The sequence below is a fragment of the Malurus melanocephalus genome, unplaced genomic scaffold (genome assembly GCF_030028575.1).
Source record: "Malurus melanocephalus ecotype Western Australia unplaced genomic scaffold, MMel_1.1 scaffold_42, whole genome shotgun sequence".
In the NCBI taxonomy this organism is placed as follows: Eukaryota; Metazoa; Chordata; class Aves; order Passeriformes; family Maluridae; genus Malurus; species Malurus melanocephalus.
This window is the reverse complement of record NW_026623274.1, coordinates 1857738-1884398: the sequence shown is the minus strand read 5'-3', so window position 1 is coordinate 1884398 and position 26661 is coordinate 1857738. Positions and strand designations below refer to the sequence as shown.

Sequence of the window (26661 nt, the reverse complement as noted above, 5' to 3'; positions counted from 1 at the left end):
TTGATAAAATGCTTCTGYTCATTGAAGCCTAAAATAGCTTTGGTGGAATATGAGTTTAGGCGAAATGAGTTTGAGGCACTTAATGGCAAAGTGCTATTGTCATTCTTGGCAGCAATGCATAAATAAAGTCTTTGGTATTGACCCTACTGGTGAGTAAATCCAGGCTTCCTGAGACACCTCAAGTGCAGAGGTTTACCCCTTGAATGCCCCTCTGTTCAATTTTCTGTTAGGTCTAAAGGATCCAGCTGTGTATCTCTGTTTCTTGCTAGGAAACAGTTACGGATAGGAAGGCTGCTTCTGAAGATAGGGTTCAACTCTGGCTTAAAAACTCTAATCAAGTCAGGGGYCTTCAGGCAGAGTCTGTTCTCAGTTATCTCTGTGGAAATTGAGCAGCTTTATCAAAACCAGCTGATAGTTTAAGAGCAGGACAGTGGTCTGCAACTGCTCTATGTAACTTTGTCTTCTAAATAACCTTCCTTGTGCTGCTACTAAATCACTATATTCCAGTTCAAAGAGTACCTGAAATCACTACTCTGCAGAACCAAGGGAGCAGCAAAATTTAGAGTATTCTTCTGGGTTCTATTTCACCCAGTCCTGCACTTAATTAAAAAGAAGGGAAAAGAAAAAGAAAAAATAACCAAATAATTTGAAAAGAAACAAAACTAATTTGGTGAACATTGGACCTTCACTTGCAGTTCACAGATCGGAAKGCATGGGAGGAGAATGTTGATTTTCCTCTTATTTTGTGCTTTAAATTTAAGGGTGATAGCTTTACTTTGCAAAGTGCTTGGGTTATGTATGATGGGAGAACAAATTCTATTTTCTATTTCTAATGTTGTCTGTGACTAACTCCAAGTTTTACCCTCCTTTCCTGCTTTCCTCCAGGTAACTCCTGGCTGCTGTATGAGCAGGACTTAACCACTTGAAGCATGAGAGATCCATCAGTCAGCTCCCAGCTCGCTGGGAATTCTAAGTCAGGAACTATACTATATGTGGCCTTTGAACAGCAATGGGAAGCTTAAATTTAGTTGACTTTTTAAAATATATTTTTTTCTAAATCAATGTCTTTCCAGGAATTTTGATCAAAAGTAATTGCACTYATAAAATCCATATTTTTTCCTCATCGGTTTCAATTTCTTGCCACTAACTTATGCTGTTGCTCTCTACAGAAAATGTGAAAAATTGACTTCTTAAGAGAGAYTATGCTGCTTACACCCAATGCAAGATTTTGTGCAAGAGGTGAAAAATCAATTAAACTTTTTGTTTTGGTCCTCTAAGACATTCTACACTTGTGACATAAAACTTTCAAATTTTTTCCCTTGATCTGGAAGGTAACCARCTTTAGACAGCCCCATAACAGTAAAACACTGCCAGTAAGTCTTCCTTTCCAAATGAGCAGAAAAACTTGTTTAAAGCACCTTCCATCTCTGAACGCATTTTCCCCCTCATAAACCTTGAAGTGCTACAGCAAAGCTGGCACTGTCTGCATACTGCCTGCCTGTCACTTATGGAAAACTCAAATTTCATATATCAAGGGCTTGTGTGAAAATTGCTTTGAGTGTTAATTGCCCAAATGATTCAGCTTTATAAGAGCCTCTCTTATGTACTGAAGTACGTCTCGTAGCCTGCTGAGTGCCAAGCTCCAGTAGAGAGCCAGCTGTGCTCTGCTCCCAGATGTTTGAAGAAGATAATTCTTGCCCATCATTTCAKTCCTCCATCACAAAATCCTGAAAATTTTGTTTAATGAAGTCATTAATGCACAATAGCACATTTCTTCCTTTTTTTTTTCCTGTCAAAAAAATACTCTCCCTAGAATGCATACAAGTTTGCCTTGGCTTATAATTACAGYTGCACATTGTCAGATTAACTGTGCTGAGGAGATAAAACAAAAGCCATCAGTTCTGCAAAATTAAGACTCTGCCAACATAATTTAGAACGGATCAGAACCCTCTGCTTTCAAAGATGCCGTTTTTTTGCYGTGTTTAAGGTCATTTTCATTCTCCAGTTTACCTATTGCAACATTAATTTTTCCTGGAAACCAAACAAAAAGTGCACTTAGTTCTAAGTGTTGGATTAAAGCCTTTTCATAACTTCTCTTCATCCAGTTCTCATTTTTCAGCATGTTCATTGGCCCTTGACAAATTTACACTGTTGAGTTTTTGGCGTTTTGTTTTTATTTTGGAATTTTGGGGGTTTTTTTTGAGTTGAAGTAGCTGAAGTGAATGGCATTGAAGTGAAGGGGTCTGTGTTAGTTTATACCAGCTGCTTGTAAACCCCTGGATACAAATATCAAGAAAACAGCTTTTACCGGGAGATCCTGCTTGGACTTTGCTTGTCTGTGTGCAGGTRCAGAGAATCTCATGGAGAGGTTTTCTGTGCTATGTGGTGATAAAATATTTGTGAGAATCACAGCTTGATCTTCACAGCGAGTGGCTACCATCAATTCCTGCTGCTTTCTGACTCAGCTGTCAGAAGAGATTTCTCTCAGACTTTCTTGCAGCTGAGTTTGAACAAGCACAGATCGGTGGTGTTGGGTTAATTCCCCCTGCCTTTGTGGCCAAGCTGCTCCTGAATACAAACATAAAGCTGTTTACACAGCATGAATTCACTTTCTGCCATTCCCAAAGTACCAGGGGAGAACTCATTGCCTTCCCAGGTCCATGTGCTTGTGCCCAATTTCCACAGTGTGCTGGCAAATAACAAAGGATCCAGTCTGTAGTCTTCAGCAGAGAACACTTCTCATTTCCTCTTTGCTCATCTTTGCTTGATCACCAGAACATTGCTAAYGAGCCATCTGGCTGATGGTGGCCTCCAAACAATCCTAAACATCAAAATCCTACAGCACATGAAAGGCCCATTGGAACAGCTTCTTTGCAGATATTAACACTCAGGTGATCCAGGTCCTTCTGGTCCCCTCCAGGTTTTCACTATTTTGAGGTATCATTTTGATGATGCCTCAATGCCAGTAATACAACCCTTAAAGACTTTTTCTCTCTGAGACGAGTGATCTTTCAAAAAAGGGGTGGCAGTGGCAAGACTGTTAGGTGTTGGAGTTGATAATCCTGCAGGTTTTTTCAACTTTAATGATTCCATGATTTTATTCCAACATTTATTATACCAGAAATCTTCTCAATGCTCTTTAACTGAGGATGCATTAGGATAAAAGATAAATTGYATGGCAAACATGAAGAACAAAGCAGAAGCATTCACATTTGGTACCGGCTGGGTGGAAGGCAGGTCATCCAACAGCAAACAGCCATTAGATGTTTATAATCTGCCCAGAATTTTTAAAAGCACCATGCCTTAGATCACAGAGCAGTGCACAGGTCCACACCAGCAGCCACAGGGTAATGTTTCTTCAGAGAATAATTGTTTGACTTCTCATTTGAAGATTSACTCCTTCTTAGATCTATCAGAAGYTTCTCTTGCTTTTTAATGCAAATACCACCAGTATATATTTTAGGGTTTGTATGCTCTATTAAGAAAAATTCTAGCTGACTATTCCTTTTTGATCTACATTCTTTTGAAAGCAACATAATTGGTGATTCAAAAAGTTCATGATAGCTTGAAAAAGAAGAAAAATATGAGATAAGCCTTTTAAATGCTGAAATTTACAATTTTAATTATAAAGGTATTAACTTCTTTTTTTTTAATTCAAAATATAGTAGATTTACACCATCAGTGTATTAATAGCTTTGGTAAATACAAATATTATAGTCAGCTTTAACATAAAATCAGCAGTAAGTTTTGGATGCTCTTTATTCTTGTCATAGCAATGCTGCAATCCAAATGGACTTTAGTACAATGTATCAGATATTTTCCATCATACATACAGCTCAAAACAACCAAAAAGGTGTGAAGGCATGAAGTTATGCTGAAAGATCAAATCTTATATGGATTGTACTTTAATATGTTTCTTTCTGACATGGGTGGAAACACAGGTTTTTTTTTTTGCAGGAAGGATGAATACAGTCAGTGAAACGCTTGTCCTGCTGAATTCAGTGGGATTTTGTCCCAACCACCCAGGGAATAGACACGTAGAAGAGGATTCCTTATTTCCAGTCACTGACAATATTACTGTCTTGAACTAGAGAAGAAGCTCTGCTACAACAAACTTTTAACGTCTTTGTAAAATGGTTGGAGTTTTTGCTCACCATTTAAGTTTTATTTTAATATTGTCAGGTTCCTTTATTAACCACCCGAATTTCCAGACATCAGATGTGTGCCCATTGCTTGTTCAGGGATTCTTTAGTTTTCTGTCCTGAATGAACTGCTGCTGTGAGGCTTCTGCACTTTCTAAACATACAAAGCTTTCTTATCTGAAGAACGGAGAGATTTCAGAAAATGCAATAAACAGCTTTTAATACATTTAATGTGACCATTCACTYGGTGTGTATGTACCATCATTTTTTGATTGGACTTACACACACAAGGAATCCAAACACCTCATTTAATTCAAAGAAAACTTCTCATATAATTCAAAGAAATTTGTTGTCAGCAGTTACACTGAGCAAATACACTTTGATTTCTCCAAACAGGAATATATATGTTTTTTTTTAAATGAAAAATTTCTCTCCATCCCTACTGGCATTTGATTACCTTCTTTTGCTCTGTACCTTTTTACTGATTTTCTCAGCATCTTGTCTCAGTGTTTCCTCTGTTCTGTGAGGGWTCTTTGCAGGCTTTAGCTAGTTCAGTCCCTTCCTGATTATCCAGGAACTRTAAATGTTTCAGCACCTTGTCAGTATTCCTTGTTGAAAGAAGACAGTCCTTTTCATTCCTCTGTACTGATGTACCCCCAGTGATCCCTAGATCTGGTTTAAGAGAAAATTTGTAGTTGGTGTTCTGAGAAATCCCATAGCCCAATTTYTGATAGTATCTCAAAGTGATTTGGTACATGTGTCTCCTTTCCTTGACAAGTGGTGACCGAATTTTCCTCAAGTCTGTATTAATGGCCAATGGCATGTTGGACCTGGGGAAAACCTGGAACAAAAGAGCACAAGCCCCAGAAAAAATGAGTCCATGGTCTGGTTGGCCAGATACACATTTGGGACTGATTTCTTTTGGACAGAATCACTCTGCTGAGCTGTAAYGATGCTTCAGGGGCTGAGATGGGCAAGCAGTCATTTTTGTGCAGGGGAGGACTGTCAGTTATTCTCATAAAATTAGAAGAAATTTAGTTCCAGATGCAAAGGCAGAATGTCAGAATACTAAATCTGTGAAAACTCTTTTCAAAGACTGACAAAAAGAATGGTTTAAAAGGAGATTAATTTCCCTTTGCAAGGGATTATTTTTATCAGTGAGGGAATTTGAAAGCTTCATGAACCCACTCTTAAAGCTCACCAATGTCACCASAAATATTGTGTTTAATTCTTGTCATTTCCATATAACTTAAAAAAATGTCCTGTGTTCCTACAGGATCATATTTCTTTTCTGTCTCCCAACTTCAGCAAATGTTGGTAATTTTAGAACACTGCTTTCCCATACATCATTGTAAAACGACTTATTTATACTTGTAAACGTGGACCTATGACCTCCTATGCAAAGTGGGATTCAACAAGCTTTCACAGGGCATAAAGGCATGAGGACAAAATCAAGTGGCTTGAGGGATCATCACAATGTTCCCTTGTTTAATGAACACTGGAGATTCATAGCAAAAAATTTAACAAGTACACAACTTGCAGTGCTATTTTTAAACCTGTTGTCTGTAAAAATGTGGTGTATGTGATGAATCTGTAAATTTGTCTAGGTTAGATTGCTCATGTTTGCCCAAATTTGACATGGGATCGGCAATCTGAACCAGGAACCTTTTAGAAAAATTTTCTTTGCTAGCAGAGAGGGGTAGAGAACCTTCATTGRTCAAAATAGATAAATAAATCAGTAAATGGCTAAGTCTTTGCCACAGAGAAGGCAGCAGAGATCCAGATGGGAGCTGGGGGACTGCAAACAAGAAGAGCAGCCACAGCTGAGGAGATGGGACACCAAAGAGCTGCAGGACAAAAGGCCACAGCACTAGAGGGACCCCACATAAAAACGTGGSGGAAGAAGAATTTGTTTCATCAATTATTCTATTTAGGAAGAAAATTATAAAAATCATTTAACCATCAGTGATGAAAAGATGTGGCTGCCAATTGAGATGTCTCAGCGCTGCACACAATGTTTGTTTTAGCACAGCATGCTGCTTGCAGAAGAATGTTTGGCTAATTACTCGTAAAAGTTATAGGAAATTTGTAATACATTCTTTTGACAACTAAATTGAATGACTCAAGACAGTAGAGTTATTGTATGAGTAAAAAACAGCAGGAAGAGGCCATCAGAGTCTGCCAGTCACCAGATATCATGAGCTTTCTTCATTATAAAAGCCAAGCTTTTCCTGATGAAAACAAAGAAACAGAAAATCTCCACAAACCATTTCTTCTTTCTGTTGAGTGTGCTTGGGTAATTTCTAAATACACAAACYCCTGAAACCCAGAAGTAAAGAAATAAACTCACTGAAACCACAGCTCATGCCACAGTTGCTGCTGCCCAACAATTCAAAGCAGCTTGTTACCAAYAGCAAAGCTGTTTCTGAATGCTTGGACTGTTTGTCAGCCTAGACAAATAGGGAAAATGGGATAAAGATCTTTAATTAAGCTATGAAGAAGAGATATAGTCAGAAACCAGAAGCTGCATTCAGTTCACATTTAGGGGAGCAATGACACAAAGTCTGAATTTGTCTGAACTGGTGGGAATTGGCTGAGCTCCTCTGAACTCATGCTGTAGCACCAGAAAATCTGGCCTCTATAATTCCAGTGTGGCACTTTGTCCAAGTACCTCATAACTAAAAAACTCACACCCACACCAAAAGAGACTTTAAGTCAGGTTCCTGTGTGTATCAGGTATGACAYGGGTGCCCAATTAAAATCTGCAGCCTTGAGTTGCAAAAGCCAGTATTTCATGACTGGGAAGAGAGGCAGGAATTTACTCCTTATGTCCACCACAATTTCCTCTAAAGTCAATTTTCTTTAACGGTTATAACAACGTTACAGGTTCTGGATGTCTGAAAGGGAACACAAGGCTGATAGCCCTCCACAGGTCCTGCTGGTGCTGGAGGAAAGTTCTTTGGTGTTCCCACTCYCTGTGCAGGGGAGATGCAGCAGAGCTCAACTCACCCCAGTTTTCCTTTTCTCAGAGGAAATATTTCCATTTGTATTGAACTGGAGGGTCAGGGGTCTTCAGGTTTATAAACTCAGTTTTATGGTTAAGATCAGTGTTTTTTCCTAACACTTGTCCTAGAGAAATAAAATATTTCCTATTTTAAAAGCAGTAAAAGGATTAAAATATTAATGTGTAAGAAGGAGACATCCAGRTGCATAATATCAAAATATTTGAGCTCTGCTAGTGCTGTGTTTTGTGCATTTTATACTGCACCAGCCACAGAATACAATATGGTTGTACAATGGTATATTACAAAACTTCTCCTCAAAATTTGGCACCAGTTTCACATTCTTTGGTTAAAATGCAGACTTAAGATTCAAAATCAAAGGTACTGGSATTCTAATAATAATCCAGAGTCCATCTTCTTCAAGTACTGAGAAAGGACAGAGATTGTGATTGAAAGACAAAAATATCTCATTTCTTCAGYTGGGTCCTCAGAGTCTTGTCTTGCTCAGATCTCTCACAGCTTTTTTGTGACCAATGTCAGGAAGGAGCAGCCCAGGAGGGGCCCAGGAGCTTTCCAAGCTTTGGTGCCAAGAAGTGAMCAYGAGTGATSAGCAGCAATKTCTTGAAAGCACAGCTGTASATGAGTTTTATATATGTGCACACAKATATAGATCAAAGCACAGGGAAAAATATATCAAGTTGAGCAGAGCTCATCAGTATCTTGTTTTTTATCTTGCATTTCTCTGGCTCTATTTTCAGTAGTCCAGGGCACCATGACAGCTGCGGATGAGCAGGTGCAGGGAACAATTATCCTATTTCTGGAGATAATTKTGGGCTTCAATTAGGCAGCCAACTTACTGGGGTAAAGAAATTCATCACCGTCCATTCTTAGGTGAGGCATTAGAGCTTTTCATGTGACCCAGCATGAAWAATCTATTTATTTATTTATTTATAATAAAGCATTGATGCTCGGTGTAATTCTCTTGTCAAGCACAATGCAAAGAATATACAGAGTGAGAAATCAAGCCAGTGGGATGCAGATRAAAAAGCTTCTTTTATAGTGACAGTCATAGGGTTGTGTTTGTGAAAGATGTATTGGTATCTGCACCAGAACTGAATTCCTCTCCCTGCAAAAATCCACAATCCTGCTGGTGGGCACTCAGAGAATTTTCCAATGCAAAATAAATAAATAAATAAATACTCAGGCAAAAATATTTTACATGAAAAAAAYGTAGCTGAGCTCCATTGTTTCAAAAGGCCTGCTCAAACCAGGATGCTTTACCTTTTAATATCTATCTATTTATGCATRTATGCAGAGAACCTACTGACTAATTGGAATCATTTGTAAGTCTACTGACTATTATATACTACATTTTAAATTCCAACATTTTGCAGTTCTCAAGCTGCCATGCAGAARAAGTCAGTAATAAATCCTTCATTCTTACATTCTTACATGGAAAACATTTTCCATGTTTTCCAAGAGTTTTATTTCTTTGAAGTATCTTTGATTTTCATATATGTACAAAATTCAAAAATTAAAAAAAAAAAAAAATCCCAGTGTAAATCCCCAAACAAACAAAATAAACTCCCCTGTGCCAATAAAAATGCACATTTAAGGAGATGGGGGGATATCTGAGCTACAGATTTATTTTTGTTGGAGCTAGATCAGCTTTATCTAGTTTAATGTTTGTTCTGTTACCATTTGAAATTCAATTTCAGGTAGTTCTGTATCATATCAGAATAGGATGCATCATTAACTCTAAGAGGATGTTTTCCTTTGGCATCTGCTATTTTCACCAAATGTCAAGGCTTGACATTTGCTATCTTTATCTGGTTTTGGTGTATCACTCATACTGAGATTTTGTTTCTTCTTATCTGATATTGATTTCAACTGTGACCAGCTGTGTTGATAATAAAATCAACAGGCAAGTATCTGGCATTTAGGTCTTCACTGCTTGAGGAAAAGAAACAACCCAGTGACAAAAAAAAAAAAAGTAAAGAGATACTTTTCAATTAGGATGCTCGCCTGTATCCTCATATTATCCATCTCTTAGTACTTCTGTAGATGTTACATTTCTGATTGATTCCTTTGGGGCAGTCTCCATGGAAATCCTTGCCTTTCAGATGAAATATTCCTTTTTGCTCTCATCCACTGCCTCCTGGAGAGCGGGGTCATTTTTCAAAGCGGCGTCGGCGCTTTCGGCGAACTCGGTTCCTTTGGCCTCGTTGGTGTGGTAGGTGCCCTTGTGCCGGTACATGTACCTCACCAKCACCACCAGCAGGCAAATGAGCACAAACACCACGGCAGCAATCACTCCTRSAGGGGAGAGACCACTTAAATGCATSACCAGAAATAAAACAKGAGAAGYGTCTCACCAGACAGAMRTCACAACTTGAATTGCTTGGTAGGGAAAAGCCCATGTACCATAAGGAGCTTGCAGTGGCCAGAGTCAGAACAGAGCCTGGCATTGCAAAAAAAACAAGATGGGACATAGATACTGCAGGAATACAAGACAAATTCTCACCAKCTTTCTTTCAAATCAATGGCTTGATTTGGTTGAACACATCGGAGCTAAAAGTTCATTACAAATTTGAGGAGAAATAAGACAATATAAAGCAAAACCAGTAGGTTTTTTTATCCTTTTGGTAATATTTTTTTGATTTATTTTCTCTAGAATAAAGATCAGATTATGTCCTGGTTTCAGAGTAGAATACTCAAAAAGTGATCTGGTGGAACTCTTAATGAACCACTTGSACAGAGATTTTATTTCTGACATTAGGAAATAAAACTTCATTTATGGCATGCTTCAGGAATTCTTATTTGCCTGCTGATAACATAATCCATCAGCAGACAGACATTGGAAAGCACAGGTCAAYCAGCTAATACACTGCTTTCTACTCTGTTTTGCATTTTCTGCATTAGTTATGGCTGGCTGCTATGTGACCTGCCAGGCTGCTTCCCTACATCCTCGCTTTAAGTACAAGCAGAGTGACCCAGCTATTGCTCCCAGTTCATTATCAACATTTTAACAATCAGATTACTAAAAAAAAATATAAAATCTGAAGACAATAACTTAAATGGCCACAGACCAGATTATTTCTTTGGAAAAAAAAAAGAAGTATATTTATCCTGTTTCTTTTGTAAACAACCCAACCCTGTATTTTCAAGTGTTCTCAATTTCAGGAGATGGTCAGGACACTGAGTATTTCATAGCAGATTTTCAACAAATACCAGGAGCTGTGTGATGCTGGAACTGCTTTGTATTTACAAGCTGCCATTTTATRCTGTGCTCTAATTAAGAATGTCTGATTGTAATGAATTGGAAATGACACCTGGCAGAAGGTGATTCTGGGTAGATCTCGTCTCCTGGACWAAGGCTATTTTCAGCTTTGTGTTGACTGGACAAAAAAAATTCTAAAGATAACTCCAATGCACACAGGACTAAACGGTGAATGGAAGCACGCCTAGTGAAATAAAGTAAATTCAAGTTCCTTATCTATTGTGGAAGGTAGAAACCCATAAAAGAGACAAGTCCTGACAATTCCAAAGAATGACAAGTCCATGACAAGTCCATTGTTAAAAAATGTACAATCTATCCCTTTCCTCACAGGTCAAATTCTTGACTTAAAAATCCTGACAATAAATTAAGTATTTTGAAGTTTATTCAACTTGTATGAATTTTATAATTTTTAAAACACTTTTTGCATGGATCCAGGATGTGCTTATAAACACTTTTGCTGTGATTCTGTACATGATACTGAGTTRATTCCATATTCACATGAATCCAAGAACAAACCAAACATTAAATAAATACACAATAAAAAGAACTAGAACAGAACATTTYTAGGGTTTCCTTTGCTGTCAGTGAAGGGTGGGTGTGTGTGGTCATTGTCTTCTAGAAGTGAATTCCTACATTCTGTCAGAAGAATTGCTCCCTAGAAATGCCTCCTACTGTGCAGAGCCAATGATGGCTGCGTAGAGAATATATATTTTCTGCATCTTATATTCAAGATAAGTGGCAGGAGTGGGTATCTCCAAAGCTTTAGCTTTATCAGCAACATAAACTGAGTGGGGATACCCTACTGGCAGGAAAACATAGGAACAGACAGAATATTAGTAGGATAAATAAAGATTGTAACTCTGCCTTAAAAGGTACACCTTAATGTTATCCTTCAGATTTCACGGTGCCTGGCTCTGGAAAGTGAAGTTACTGCTAGCAGGAATGAAATTGCTTATACAAAGAACTTCAGGTTTAAAATAATATCATGGTTCCAGTGTGGGCTTCATCAATTTTTAGGACCTCACTGGTATCCCTTGACACAAGAGGCTCTAATAGGCTTTAGATGTASCACAATATTAATAAGCCTAAGGGACTTGGTACAAATCAATTTACCAGCTACTTGTTCATAGAAAGCTGAAATTAAAGTTACAGGAGATGGGACCTGAGGGAAATATAGCAGAACCTCACCAATTTGCACTAATGATTGGTATAGCCCCTTGTGAATGACTGAAATTAGTGTGTTAGCATGGAAATGAACAAACACAATAAAAATAAAAAGACAGACTCGCTCTGTGAACATAGCTTTGCTCATTTATTCTGACAACTGTATTTAGTTTAAATGCATGAGAGAGCTTTAATGRAACACCAGGAAATGGAGTGTGGTGAATTCTGTAACAATACAGGGTCAGCTGGTATAGCCAGCATCGCTCAAATCAAAGGCCCTACACCAGTTCTGCACTGAAGGACAAGTCTGACCCAGTGAATAATAAAGGAAATCAGAGACTGACGTTTCTGCTGGACTGTTTGGTATTTTGTCCTAAAATGGGGAATGGATGGAGGTGGTACTGCTGGTGTAGGGTTTATGCTCATTATCTCACCTCGTTATCTTGCCAATAGCCCCTCTGGGAGCAGATTTCCCACTGGCCTAATTAACTCTAATTGCGCTGCTCCTGTTGTCTCGTCAGCAAAGCAGGGGTTGTGCAAAATGCAAGAAATCACCCAACCTGCTGTTTTAATTCTTATGGCACWGCTTAGTACGATCTGCTACTCACCTCCAATAACAGCCACATCTGCTCCAGCTGTGGGGCTCTCGACTTCTCCATCTACAAACAAAACACAACATACAAAAGTTAATTAAAAAAAAAAGGAATTGGATCATAGGAACAGCAGTGACTGTACTGGCGCTGCTGTATTATTTTAACCTGTAAGGTTCAGAACTTAATCAATATCTCTCGTTAGCAGGAGACATTTATGAAACTTCACAGTAGAGTTAGCCACACTGTAACAGCTTTCTGCCACCGTAACACTGGAAAATAAATAGCTAGCACATTATGCAAACTMTCATGGCCCTCAGGGAAACACCTACTGTTTATTATGAGCACTTACCTGTAACATCCTCCAGTGAATGATTAAATTAAGAGCATTTAGGTACTATGATTACTCTCAGAAAGGTAGTTTAGGGGAAAAAAAGGTTGAAGTCTATTTATTTTCCCATTTATGSCTCTTCAGAGTATGGTCTGCATCTTGATTTGATGCAAATTAATCTGTGTGTATTGATTTCAATTAATATTTATTTATCTGCTATGTCCTGTTTTTAATCTTAGCATTTGATTTCTTTTAAGTTTACATTTGAAATCAAGGCAAGCCTCTCACATGTGTAGAATAAAATATAGCCCACACTTAGAGGAAGTTTGATATATAAAAGTAAGTACTGAAAAATCAAATTGCATTAATTTTTATTATAATATATTAAAAAAAATAAACCCTTTAACATTTAAAAAGCAAAAAAGAAGTACCTGATCATGTTTTTTCAAGAAGGAAGAAACTGGTCTGAAATGTTGTAAGCTGCTGAAAGAGCAGCTAAAATTTGAATTACACTTTGATCTTAATTATAGTGCTTAATAAGAATATCCAAAACAACTAATGAATAGCCAAAGCTTTTTAAAGGGGAGATAAAAAAGTATCTCAAAAACCAGTAAGGATATTTCTCAATTTTTTAATATAGACCTTAAGTAAAAGTGAAAACATACAGACATTTCTTCACCAACTTTCACTTAGTTGATCAGGATAAAATGCCAAATTGTTTTCTGCTCTTTATTTCATGCCACTACTATCAGCCCACCTAATCCTAAGTTTTGTGGATGTCTGAGAGGGTGTTGAWTTTTTCAAGTTTTTCTGTGCTACATTAATGACAGGACACTCACTTCTTTGTTTAGTTTTCTAYTATTTATATAATTCTAAATGATACTGATTTTTGAACAAGACAGAAAGTTTYATGGGAGGTTCTTTTTTTTAGATTTCCCTTTGGTAAATGCAATAGATAGAAATGTTCTATGGAAAAGGTGAAAATATAACTCCAAACCCTTCTATTACTCAASAGTGGCACCATGGTGGGTACCTGGGACTCCTTTTGCTACATCTGTATCTATGATTCAAGAATAAAACACTATCAGCAGTTTTTGCCTTGTTCATGTGCAGTTTCTAACATCGATTTGCAACAAACTGAGGAGAGCWGAGATTCAAAGGATCCACCTCTTCTCAAACATGGGAGGTGCTTTTTATAGAAGGTAGGAGTGCTTTTCTCTCCCCCAGAGATCCTTCCCGCATTTTCTTCCATCTACATACTGATGGAAAGATTGGGCACACCTTGTGTAATTTAAAAATTCTAATTATATCTATGTCCATTCAAAACCCACGTGCTCAGAAGAGATTGATTGCCTCAAGGTCAAAATGCTCTGTATTTCTTCACACACCCAATACATGCTGCATGCCAAAAAAGCAGGCTCTTCTACAGCAATCAAATACTTGAAGGTGTGAATTCTAAAGTGCTTCCCTAGCCACACAGCTTGTTGCCAAATTCCAGATGAAATTATTATCCCTTTAATTACAGACAGGTTTATGAGTAAYYYYYKSYYYTWMCYKGSMWTYCCCAGGTGCCTCTCAGATTCAGATAACAAGCAGGTGCCTTATCTCTAGTACTTGCCATCACGGTGCTTTTTGATAAGGGATTACAGCACCACCACTTTGCAGAAAAGTTTTGATTTCCATTCTGTACTTTCTAAGTTTGCAAAAGAATGCTGTGCTTGCCTTGAGCTCTGGTGCAGCTGGCACTGATCTGTTCAGCTGGCAATGCTGTGCTGTTCAGCAGCCAGCTGTCTCCATGGTGTGGCTTCACTCGCCACAGCCCCCATTTTACTGCCACCACCAGGGCCTGACTGCTCCTTTGTGTGTCCCTTTTTGGCTYGCTCTCCTCCCAGACATCATTCAGAGTGCCAGAACATTGCACCTACCACCAATGACCAGAAATTTCCAAGATCTGCTCCCCAGATCAGCTCTGGAATGATGCTGATGGAGACGACAGAGGCACCTTCAATCCCTGTCTCACAGTCTGAAATTTCACATTGTTCAAAAACAGCCATGAGGTTCACAGCAATAGCAGGCCAGTGTGAAAGTATCCGTGCTGTTTGAGGTTCAAGCAGTGTCACTCCTCTAAAACAGGACTGCAGAACATGCAAGGCACATGTGATGGAATGAAACCATCTTCCCTGAGCAGGAGTGAGACAGCAGTTGYTGTCCAGAAGGGAATCCATTCTTGGCCAGGAATTTCAGCATGGTCTCTCTAAACTCATTCTGTGTGAGAAATACAGGGAATTAACATGGGACTGAATCTTCACTTTCTAAGGCAGGAAAGCTTACTGAAGGAATTTTTAGCTCAGCAATGGCTCTGGCCATCTTGTACCTTCTTCATTCTGCTCTTCACACGCAGAGTGTTCAGAGCTCTGTGTTTTCATAGCTGCTGTTGCACCTGTTTTGATTGTTCCCCTCAGTTTCAAGGACATCTTATGTGCTATCTGTTGTTAGTTGTCCTTGCAAAACTTCCTCTCTCTSTTAACTGGTCCTTGCCCAGCTACATTCTGGTCCTGACAGTGTTTAAAACAYTGTTATTTACTGCCACTGGTTACCATCACACACAGAGAAATCAAAGGATTGTGGGGAAACTTGTTTTTCATAAGATTTSTGGCCATCAGAATGAGCTGACTAAATCAAGAATAGAACATACAAATCTGATTGTCTGTTGTTGAAAAGTATGTTTCTAAAAGCCAGAATGATGGGAAAGAAATGCCTTCATGTCATGACCTAAAATTCATCAAATGCCAGTTTTGCTCATAAACTTACAGATAAGGAATTTTTGCAATAGAATGACAATTGCTACCCCTCTTATTCTCATCAATCACATCCTGCTGAGAAGGCAGCAACCTCTGAAAGTCCCAGAAATATTCCTGACTTAAATACTGCAAGAAGATCTCTGTCTTTGTGCTTCACAGGTGGCAAACCAGAACAACTGGCTTGTGTTTTAACGTGGCCAGTGGACATTTTCCTACTAAATTTGTTGGTAAATTTGTTAAACTACCTCCTCCWGGTTCTATTTGCCAATAAAACCTGATTTGTTTGAATTTTAGTAGTTTTTTCCCCCTAGTTTTAACCCACCCTCTTCCATTTTGGCTGAGGAACACTTGTTTSAAGCAGGAAGGCCCAGCAGCGAAAATCTTGGCTTGAGGTTCAGTTCTCTCWTACTTCTACTGTGCACTTCTCTGACAGTTGTAATGGTTTCTTTTTTTTCTATAAACTGCAGATCTGAACCACTAAAAACCATAAATCGTTTCCTGCCCCAAAATTCTGACACTGACTTTAAAAGAATTTAATTAAAAAAAAATTTATTTACACTTTTTTTTTTATATATCTGAGCTTCATTTAAGTAGTACTTTCCAGCTGTTCTTTTCAATATCAAGGACTTTGTGCTTTGTAGATGGAAACTGAGGTTTTGGCATGGTTTTGTGATTTTTCCATAAACAGRCCTTTATGGAAAACACAGAGAATCCTGAGAAAGATGCAAGACTTGTCAGTGAGCCACTTTACAAGTGTCTAACCATGTTAAGACATTCCAACTGACAAGCTGTTCACTACATGGTAGTGGGAAGGGGCACRTTCATTCCCCAAAATCCTTCTCCCATTCACCACAGGAAGCTCAGAATTTAGATCTTGCTACTCGTATAAAACAATACTTTAAAGCAATTCTGTGGCTGTTATCAATGGATAGACTTGGGATAAACTTGTAGAAAGCTTCAAACTTCCTAATTTTCAGACATTTTGCCTGATAATTTCCAAAAAAAAAATATACGGTATTTGCTCTGCAGTCAGCACTTTAGTTAACAATTTAAGCATGTATATGTTTGATTGCTATGGATTTACACACAGAAAAAGCATGAAAGGAAACTCATACCTCTAAAGGGATCCACATTTAACAGGAATGCATAGGAATCATCCTACAGAATCGATCTACAGGTGCCAACTGCCAAATCTCCACCATGCAACCCACAAGGGCAACTTGGGGGAATAACATAGACCTTACCCCAAACTCCTGAAGGTCTCTCCAATTTCCTAAGATAAAGTTCCAGACTAAAGCTGGCAGTGTTGAGTAGAGAATGAAAAGCCTGAGATGACAACTCACAGTGCCATGATTCCCGTGCAGCTGTGGGGGACCCTGCATTTTGGAGTTTGTCAGGCTGAGTATATGGATATTTATGTGTGATAGGCAGCTTTGACAACGCAGGTTTCAAAGCCACTCCTGCTCCTGTCTTTCAGGATTTTCCTACCCACAAGTTTGTGCTTTTTGATTCTTAGCAACCCCAGTCATATCTTTTCAYGATGCTCCATTGCTGACTGCTAATTGCAATCCCAGACACAGCCTTGGCTGCTAAATTACACTCAAGCAATGCTTTCTTGGGCAAACCATCTTCTCTCTTGATGTGCCTGTTCATTGCTTTAAGAAGTGCTTGAAATTYGTTCAATCCTTGTGAATGATGGATTGAACTCTTTAAGGCAGTCATTTCCTTCTCAGGGCTTTCCTAGGAATGCAGACTAGGAAATACATAAGGAGATTCCATCTTTAATCAGCTCACTTAATCTCTTTATGAAAAACTGTTGCTAATGGAACTTTCCAGGTGAGGAACAGCCCAACCTTATCTCAGTGTATCCAGGGATGTGCTTTGCAGCACCACCCCAAATACTGAGTGGGTGGTTGCAGAAAGTGGTGTGGGAGCGATCTGTATCTGTAGGCTGAAAGGTGTCTCCAGAATTTTAATCTAGAAATTAAAAAAAATTCTAGAATTTTAATTTTAAACAAAGACTTTTGTTTGATGGTTTTGCCCTAAACATTCCTACTATCTATCCATGCATGCCCAGYAAACATGGGAGATGTTCAAACTGAATGATATCCAGCTCATGATCCATGCCAAATAGAGATGGGATTTGGAAGATGGAATTTGCTTCAGGATTACTCTTCCATACATTTGAAAGAGAACTTTAGGTACAAGATGAATGAAATACAATTTACTCAGTAATACAGGTCTAGTGCATTTTGGTCTATTTTTTTAGCACAACGCACCATCCTAATCTTGCCTTATTTTTAGTAAGTTGTAATTTAAAAAGAAGACTGCCTCTCGTGTAAAGAAATTAGGTGAAGTTCTAATTGCCTCCACTGMAGATGATACTAAGGTACTTGATTTGGTTCAGTAAAACAATTATAAACTTCTGAAAGCACTGAGGAGTATATGGAGTCTACCAGGAAGCTTTTGCACTTGTTAAAAACCTTTACTATAATTATTGCAATTTATTTTTTTTAATATTCTGTATATAAAAATGTATTTATCATAACTRTTCCTTTCCCAGGGGCTCATTTTGTTCCTTGTATGCTCTTCTGCAGTCATTGTTCCTCTTGTCTGGAAAACCAGATYCTAATAGTGTCCCTGCTGTCTTCACTGATGCAAGACTTTTCTTACCACACATTTAGTAGGAAGAACTAATGAAGTCTWAACACCTCCATTGTTTATGCAACTGTGGTATGTCCTCCTTGCCCTTTGGTTTATATTTGTGCCTTGCCACACGCTGCATTCATGAGAAAATCATTAATCTATTAACCTTAGCACACTGATTTAATTTACAAGCTATAGTTAGAACTGGTTCGCTGCAGCTGCATCTGTAAAAATGAGTCGAACAAACTTCTGAAAACTTCATGTTAGAAATATGTTAATTGCTCAAGCTGCTCTCTGGCCCGTTACAATATCAGATGCATCACACTGAGGCCTTTCTGAATTAAAAAAAAAAGTCATTACCTATTTTAATATTTGCCAGTAAGTGTGCAGTGCCCTGSCAGGGCTGGCATCCCTTATCCCGAAGGGTCATCAGCCTGAACCCATCAATTTGACATATTCGTCTGAAAAAGTCATCACCATCTCCCATTGGACTATGAAACACATCAAGSCTGTTCTTTCAAAATTAAGGAACAGTTTCTCATCTGTCAATCTGGAAAAGAGACAGAATAATTTGGCTGCCACTTGTATACTAAATTATTATAAGGACAATAATGGTGTCATATCACAACAACAATCACATGCTCTTTTGGGCAAGTAAACAGACTGTGTTGCAAATATAACCYACATTATCCAGATTAAAAATACCTACAAAATGCTCAGGGCTCAATTCTCCTGCTATCCCAGCTAACAAGTACTTTGCCATTCATTCTAAGCAGACAAAGTACAGTTTCATTCAAAGGTCTGTTCAAGATTTTTGACACTTTGTAATATAGTAAGGATAAAAAGCAATTATCAAATTAGTTTAATTAGGTAGGATTRTCACATAATTATAGTACTCATTTGATTCTAGTATACAGTGTTAGCAAAATATTTTTTCACCATTCTAGAATGTTATGGATTAAATAAGARAAAAGATGTTTTACAATGTTTGGGGAAGTAATGGCTTTGCTCATAACATTTATCCTTCTTTAGTGAAGCTGAACTGCCCTTGGGTCTTGGGGAAAATCAGAGATGGAGAGATACACTAAAAGTCATCTTGTCAAAAAGTAATCATTATATACTTTAATGATAAGAAGGAAAACGGGAAAATGTTAATGAAATCTGGGATATTATTTTAGGTTCAAAAATAATAAGAATCTTTTATACGTTAACAGATATTCTGTATTTTGAAATAAAAAAATACATATCAAATTTAAAAAGATAAGAAAATTTTCTTTTAAAGGGTTMTATAAAACACACTGTTTTTTTAAAAGCTAACTTTTCCATTCATCCCCCAAAAGAATTGACAGCTGCCTCAAATTCCCCTTTCAGTCTGAGCAGTTGAACCACATACTCTTTTTTAGTTTGAAATCACTGAAAACTTTAAATCCCTTTTTTGGGGTTGCTGAATACATACCACCAATTCTGATGGCAATGAAGTGCATCCAGTAAGAGCATTCAAATGGCAATTCCTCCTTAGAAAAACTATAAAGGTTGCAACCTTAAAGCTCCCTTTCAGCTCAGTACTTAGAGAGAGGTTTTTGTAGGGCCATGTCCCCTCTGGTAACAGACATTTAATGTGTCCTGTGTACTCAACACAAAGAAGGTTTAAACTATTTAAAAAAATGTTGCATGTGGCAATTTAGAAGTTGTGTCCTGTTTTGTCTGCTCCATGTGTATAGTTATACCACTGCAAAAAGTTCCTTACTTTTCCCTCTTTTAATGTAACCAGGCCATCACTTACATTTTTCTTCTATAACCATCAAAGCCAGCTCGTGTACAACATCTTCCTGGGGAAGATAAATTGACCTGGAATTTTTTCATTAAAGGAGAGACAAATGGGGTATGAATCAACTTGTAATGTACAGTCCACGATCAGGGCATTTTCYTGCCTTTGACTCTCCTCTTCCCACCTCTTTCCTCCTCATTAGAACAGACTTTTCCTTTTAAAGACTTTATAATCAGGGAGGTTGTGAAAGAAACACTAAGTATCCCGTGAATCTGCCAATTTCTGCCTTTCACAAAATCACAGAATCACTAGGGTTGGAAGACACCTTGCACATCTTCGAGTCCAACTCATGCCCTAATACCTCAATTAAACCAAGTACCAAGCGCCATGGACTTTTCTCCAAAGTAAAAAAATTCAAGTTCTAGTAATTTTTTGTTGAATCAAAATGGTAATAAACCAGCCATTTGCTCTTTCACTGAGGTCAAAGCTGAACAGGCAASAGTTGCTGGCTTAATTGATTAATCATTGCAATTGTTGCAGATGACCACAGACACTCAAAGCAGCTGATGATGGACAGAGTGAAAGCCCATCTGACAACCTGTCACTGATATTCATCTTATAATTCACAAGAAACGGCTCATGAAAGCAGCACAACCCACTGACCTAAACTTTTCATGTTAAAAACAAGCATAAAAATTTGAGTCAGAACCTTTTAGTGAAAAGTCAGAGGTCAAGGGATCTCAGAGTACGCGATAATTCCTTCCCAGTCCCTTGCATAAGTGGATATATGAAGCAGTAAGACAACTTCACTGCTGAACTGCTTGTAATTATTTACCAAGACAAGCTTTTAATTTGTACCTAACAGGTCTCCAGGCCTCAGACCTGACTCTCAAGCCTTTTGACCGTGTCATARGAGGATAAGGTGATCTCTGTTTCTTAATGTTGTTGTGCTTGATTTTATGACCTTAATAACTTGTAAAGATTAGGTTTTGGTTTACATGTGAAACATACCCTCTTTTATGGGCATGGCACTAAACATTTATGGAATCGGCACATTAGTTAAAATTAGTCCCCYTAACTAAGTCAGAACTATTTGTTAYAATTTRAAACATTTTCATCAAATGCATTCAACAGCACTTTTGTACTGATTTCCTCTGTTCCTGCTATCTGYCTGACTGTCCTTTTATCCTTCACAAGTTTTGACTCCATTATTCAACTCCAACTGTTTCTAAMGGAAAAGCAGGCAAAGATAAGGACTGCTTCAATTTCCATGAAAACTGCAGACTGGGGAGAAAAGGGAGACCAGAGTAGCCCAGCACTGAATGAAAGGCAGCGAGGACTCAGCATTTTTAAGCTCCATTTAGCAGCAGCCAGTTCTTTGGTAACCACGAGCTTTCCAGCCATCGTGCACAGAGAAGAGGACCTGAAGCTCCCCACSCCTTGGGGAGCAGCTGAGGGAGGGGGACACTGGATGCTGGGGGTGGGATTTAGGAGGCAGAGACATAGACCCAAAAGCAAGAGTGTCTCCCTGGCTCTGTCGCCGACAGAAAAGTCATTTTAATGAACACTAACATGCTGAGATGGAAACACAGAGGCTGATAAACATCTATTTCTCACTGAGATGAAAGAGCTTGACCTTGTGCTTAAATAGAACTGATATGATCAAACTACACATGATGTCACCTAGAAATCACCTGGAAACTGGTGAAAGCCTGGTATTATTGCAAGAGGTGAAAGAACGTAGCAACAGGCTCCTGCCCTCAGGAAAGTATAATCATTTTCCCAACATGGGCATGTTTCTTCCTTTATACTCATTCCCACCGTCAATATTTTGTAGCAAAGCAGTCCAACAGGTGATAATTCTTGGAAATGGGAGTTGTCTGTGCWCTTCCCCTGGCTTATTTGATATGAATTGTATTCAGCTCCATCCAGCTCATACAGCAGCGCTTGCCTAAGGCACTGTCTGCTGTGCGCTGCAAGTGGAAATGTCAGGCTGTTTAGCATATGCTCTTCAGGGACACAGAGATCTTTCCTGGAGCACAGACGAGATTAATATTATTAATGGAGATATCTGTAGTSGAAACAGTCTTCCAAATGCTTTGAATATTGAGCATATTAAACAAAGAAAATAAAACATATTGAAACACCTTAGAAACTTACAAGGCAAATAGTAGCTCAGGGCAACAACATTTCTTATTTCCCAAGGTTTCTTCAATGAATATGCAGATTTCTTTTGCATATTTGCTCAAAAGACAAAGGCCACTTTATTATCTGAAAAGCATTTATTATCACTCCAAGCTGTCTGAATAGAGTGGAGGAATTTTACCAAAACTTCCTTACCATCTATCTTTCATCTCAGCAATTCTAGACAGATTGTGCAATCATTGTTGGGGAAAAAAAAAAGAAAAAAGAAAAAGGATCATTTGTGCATTATTTTTGGACAATTGTCTGGCATTATTTGAAAAATAGCATATTGAACACATTAACAGAGCTAAGAATGAAAGGACCTGCACTGAAGCCATATACTGAATGTTTTTCAGCACAGACTTCCATTGCTGTGAAATTCATTAASAGTTTATTGCCAGTGTTCCTCTCTCCTAATGCAGCACGAATGTCAAGTACCATGTAGATGGAAGGCTAATAACCAGCCTGACGAGATGTTTGACTGCTGGAAAGGAGTCTGTATGATCTCAACTGTGTCTGCAGGTGCTGCAGGAGAATACCAACAGGCATTTGGCTGAGATGATAACTGTACCTCTTCCAACTGGAGCCGTTCTGTTCTGTTCTGTTCTGTTCTGTTCTGTTCTGTTCTGTTCTGTTCTGACATGCCTTCTTTCAAGAAGATCCATCTATTCAGCCTCCACACCATGTCAGTCCTGGAGCATGCTGTGGGAATTTGCTTCCCATCAACCAATAAGCAAACTCACAATAGCTTAAAGAAGCCTAGATTTCTAGCGTCTATAATTAAGGAAAATAAATCCCAAACATTATTGCTGGCGCTGCTCAACCAAACCTTTCCAAAGCTTGTGCTGAGGGCTTAACCTTGCTATGAGGTAGTGTGACTTTTTTTTTTTTTTTTTTTTTTTTTTTTTTTTTTTTTTTTTTTTGCAGAGCTTTCAATATGCCCTGGTCAGAAGGGCTTGATGTGTCTTGTAGGGGCTTAGGTGGTGTCTTACTCTCCGTGTTTTTCTTGTCAAGTTGGAGTCACATTTATGGAAGCGAACTCGTCATGCTAAAACTTGATGCTACTACATTCCTAAGCAGAAAAAACCTGCATTTAGTTTAATCTCCTAATAAGCAGTCCTTTTGGTGCTACTGTTCACTTGAATGGCTCCCTGTGGACAGTGCTGACTTTCACACAACCTGGAAAATTGTAATAATTTCTGAGGCTTTTGTTTCTCTTTCAGATCTGGTTGAAAMTGGTTGGTGGATCCAAAAGTTCTTGATGAGAAGTGGCAGATGTATGAACAGATGATTAAGCAGACAGATAGACCACAGGAACACAGAAGACTCATTTCATTAGGAAACTGGACTGAAAACAAAAGTAGCAGTGGGTACTTGGATAATATCCACATTTTGATCACCAATTTAAAAAAATGCCATGTTTTTGAAACCATTTCAAAGCTTGTAGATGACATCCTTAGCGGTTTAAACAGCAAAGGAAAAAACCAAAGGAACATTGCTGAGACTTTTTCCAGCTTCTTTTTTTGGTCAGAATGTTACATTTTTATAGTTTGGACTGTGGTTTAAACCTTTTAAGCCAGATTCAACTTGGACAGCCCTGRAAATTTCAATGGAGGATTAATGTGTGTCATTAAGCAAAGAAATATGGTCTAGTAGTTTTCAATAGCAACAAATGCTTGCTGTGGTACTTCTCTGACCAACATATTTTTCATTTACTGTAAAGCCTTTGGGCTGCTCCTAAGTGTAGGAAATATCCATGCAGGAAAGCTGACAGTGAATTGTGATTTGAGCTGGCTGCTACATTCCAGCAACAAAGGGCATTCTTGTTCCCAAACATTCTCCTTCCAAGCTGATCCAGCCAAAAAACAGCTCACCAAAAGAGAAGCCCCTTCCCCCATTTAATATTTACATATTTACTCACATTTACTGTTTACTTAGAGGGCTATTTACTTATTGGCAAATTGATCCAAATCGACCTGTAGTGTGACTGTCAGTTGATCCATTAACAGACACAGGTTTGCTGGGTAGAGAGGGCAAAAAGCAGAAATGCCCTTTTGGGTGGCTGAAAATAATCATGAATCTACACACAGGAGAAACAAGTACCCCAGAAGAAAAGTATAAAGAGAAAAGCAGCTAGTTAAAACTGGACACTTCCTTTCTAGAGTGGTCTGAGCAGAGCAGAGAACTACAGTTATTCACAGCCCAGTGATTCCTTTGAACTACAGTGGCTCTRGAAGGCCATGGAAAAAGTTTGGCCTGGTATTCCCTGTGTAAGATGATACAGGAATGCTGTAAGAAGTCAAGTCCCTCTCTCAGCTGTCAAAAGCAGGGCCCTGGGGCAGAGCTTTCCCTTGTGCCATCCTGCCCTCAGGGATGCTGCTCCTCCCCTGAGGAGCTCTGAGGCCAAGCAGCAGCAGCAGCAGCCACTGCCAGCCCTGGTGGCTCAAAGGAGGGCACTGTCCCAGCAAAAAGTGAAACAYCAAGTGCTTCACACACAGGGGGGATTTGCAAAAGCTCTCACTGCTGAACTGCTTCTGCTTCCTTTGAACTCGGTTCTCTCACACATTCTGACTGCCCAGCTGGGCCAATGGTGAAAGTTTTGAAAACTCCATTTTATGAGAATAAGAAACACGACAGAATCAAGCCAGGAACCTAATATACACCCTCTGTCCACCTTCTCTGCTTTCCAGCTTCCCAGTTTAATTCACCAGTTGATGCTGCCTAACAGGTTGCAAAAGTCTGCCTTCTCAAGCAGTTATGAGAGAGCCTGCAAATTTCTCAAAGCACTTTCATAATAYATCAAAACTATTTACCACAGCCTCCAGAGAAGTATGCTTTGGAACACTCTCATAAGGTCAAGTTATCCCACTGAAACACCTATTAGTATAAAGAGAATGAAAAAAAAAGAAAAATGAACAAGCCAACAGCAGTAGCACAGCCCTGGAAAATATGAAGTCATAAGTAGAGTTCAGCCAGAGCAGACTCCCATTAAATTTTGTTTAAGAGCCAAGTTCCACCCTGAGCTATGTGTGAGCTGCAGTTTATTTCAGGGGGAGCTGTGCTGTATTCCGAGCCATGGCAGGGCTTGGACACAACAGTGTATCTGTTACAAAATAGACGAGTAAAGCCCACTTCCTTTTTGCAYTTTTTTGGTTCTGTCTGTATAGGTGACATCGAAAGAAGTGGATAAAACAGCCCACACTTTTACAGGGTGTCTCTTCCAAATTTAATTCCTTCTTCCACAAAACCTGAATGTCTGTCTGTCTGAATCCACGAGGCTTTCATGAGATGGGGTCGTCTTTCCCTGTGCCCCAGCCACACCCACGAATCTTAAACACACTCAGGAGCTCTGAGGTTTGCCTTTCCAGCTTCTTTGCTCTTGAGAGTCCCTTTAGGAGACTGTCAGCAAGAAATGTTCCTAGGAGATGCTTTATAAAGAAGGGACACACAGCAGCCTGGATTTTACTCTTTAAAACCTTACACTGGACTTTTTTGCCTGACAAGTAGGAGCCCCACTCAATGAGGAGGTGGCAGAGATGTTCCCTATCCTATTCCAAGACAGGGGCCAGGCTTGCCAGCACCTTTGTGCTGCTCTGAGTTGCATAGCTGGCCCCAGCCAAAAGCCTTTATCATTGCTGGGGTGGGCAGCTGCTGCACAGCTGGCTGATGGAGGGGACAAGATGATAAAGCCATGGTCACCTGCTCCTGCAGGCACTGGGGGGACCTGGGAGAACTGGACAGAGGAGCTCCCTGCCACCAGCTGTGATTCAGTAATGCTGAGCTTCAGAGGTTGAATTCTTTCAAGCACGAGTTGAAAGAGCTCGCTCATGAAGAGCGGGAGGCAAGGCTTGGTCCTGCCAAGCGCCGAGTCTGGATGTGAGCAGGAGGTTAAAGCATTTCATATGAGAAACTCTGGTAAATGCAAAAGCTTTTATACCCCAAGGCAACCATTTAAACACTGAATTAGTAATTCTGGCTCAAAACTTTCCCATTCCTCAGATCCCTTGATGGTTGCCCTGTGCTTTAACTCTCCATTAAGCATCTGCTGCTGGCTCTAGCGGGTACGATGGACCATCAGCTCCATGCTCAGTGCAGCGCTGTCATGGGCACAGCTGAAAAAGCTTTTAAGTCCTGGTTAGTCAGGAAAACCCAGCACCAGCAGGATCAAACACACACTGGCCATCACTTGTCATGGATTCTGCAGCAGACGGGAAGAGGTGGCAATGTCCCTGGGAAGGAAAGTCTCTTTTCCTTCCTGCTGGTGTGTCTTAACAGCTGGTGAGGACCAAGGGAGTCACACAATGGCACTGAAACAAAGGGTGGGCAAAATCTGTACCAAATCCCATTAGCTGGATTGGAAATATTCCAGCAAGGTAGGGGAATGGAAAAGACAGATGTGTGTGGCCCTGGGAGCCTGGAGAGACGTACAACCCTCAGCCACAGCTGACGTGCCATGGCTTTGTGTATATTAAGGACAGAGTTTGCATTTCTTGCTAGACTTCCTCTCACTCAGGATATGAACAGGGGAGGGGGGAGTGGGAGGAAATGATCCTCTTAGAGATGTGGATGCTCGTGTCCACAGACAGAAAGCTGGTGCCTTAAAATGCCAAATAGTGGAAAACAAAATCAATTGCAAAGCTAAACACCCACATTTTTCAGTATTTCCCTGGCAGATTTCCCTCAGCCACYCCCAGGACCTGGACCCTGCTCTGTGCTGCAGGCAGCAGGGCATGGCTGGGGAGGGCTGATCTCC

At 39.3% G+C, this 26661-nt stretch overlaps 1 protein-coding gene across 1 annotated transcript in view; it reads right to left on the bottom strand.

Moving 5' to 3' along the window:
• Nucleotides 1-8149: 8149 nt before the first annotated feature.
• GYPC (glycophorin C (Gerbich blood group)) overlaps nt 8150-26661 on the bottom strand; it is a 29443-nt gene continuing 10931 nt past the window's right edge. Inside the window, exons 2-3 of the mRNA XM_057364767.1 lie at nt 12197-12247; nt 8150-9460 (exon numbers count right to left, since the gene is read on the bottom strand). Of these exons, the coding sequence (XP_057220750.1) occupies nt 9264-9460; nt 12197-12247 (248 nt within the window). The 3' untranslated portion in view covers nt 8150-9263. The remainder of the gene's footprint in view (nt 9461-12196; nt 12248-26661) is intronic.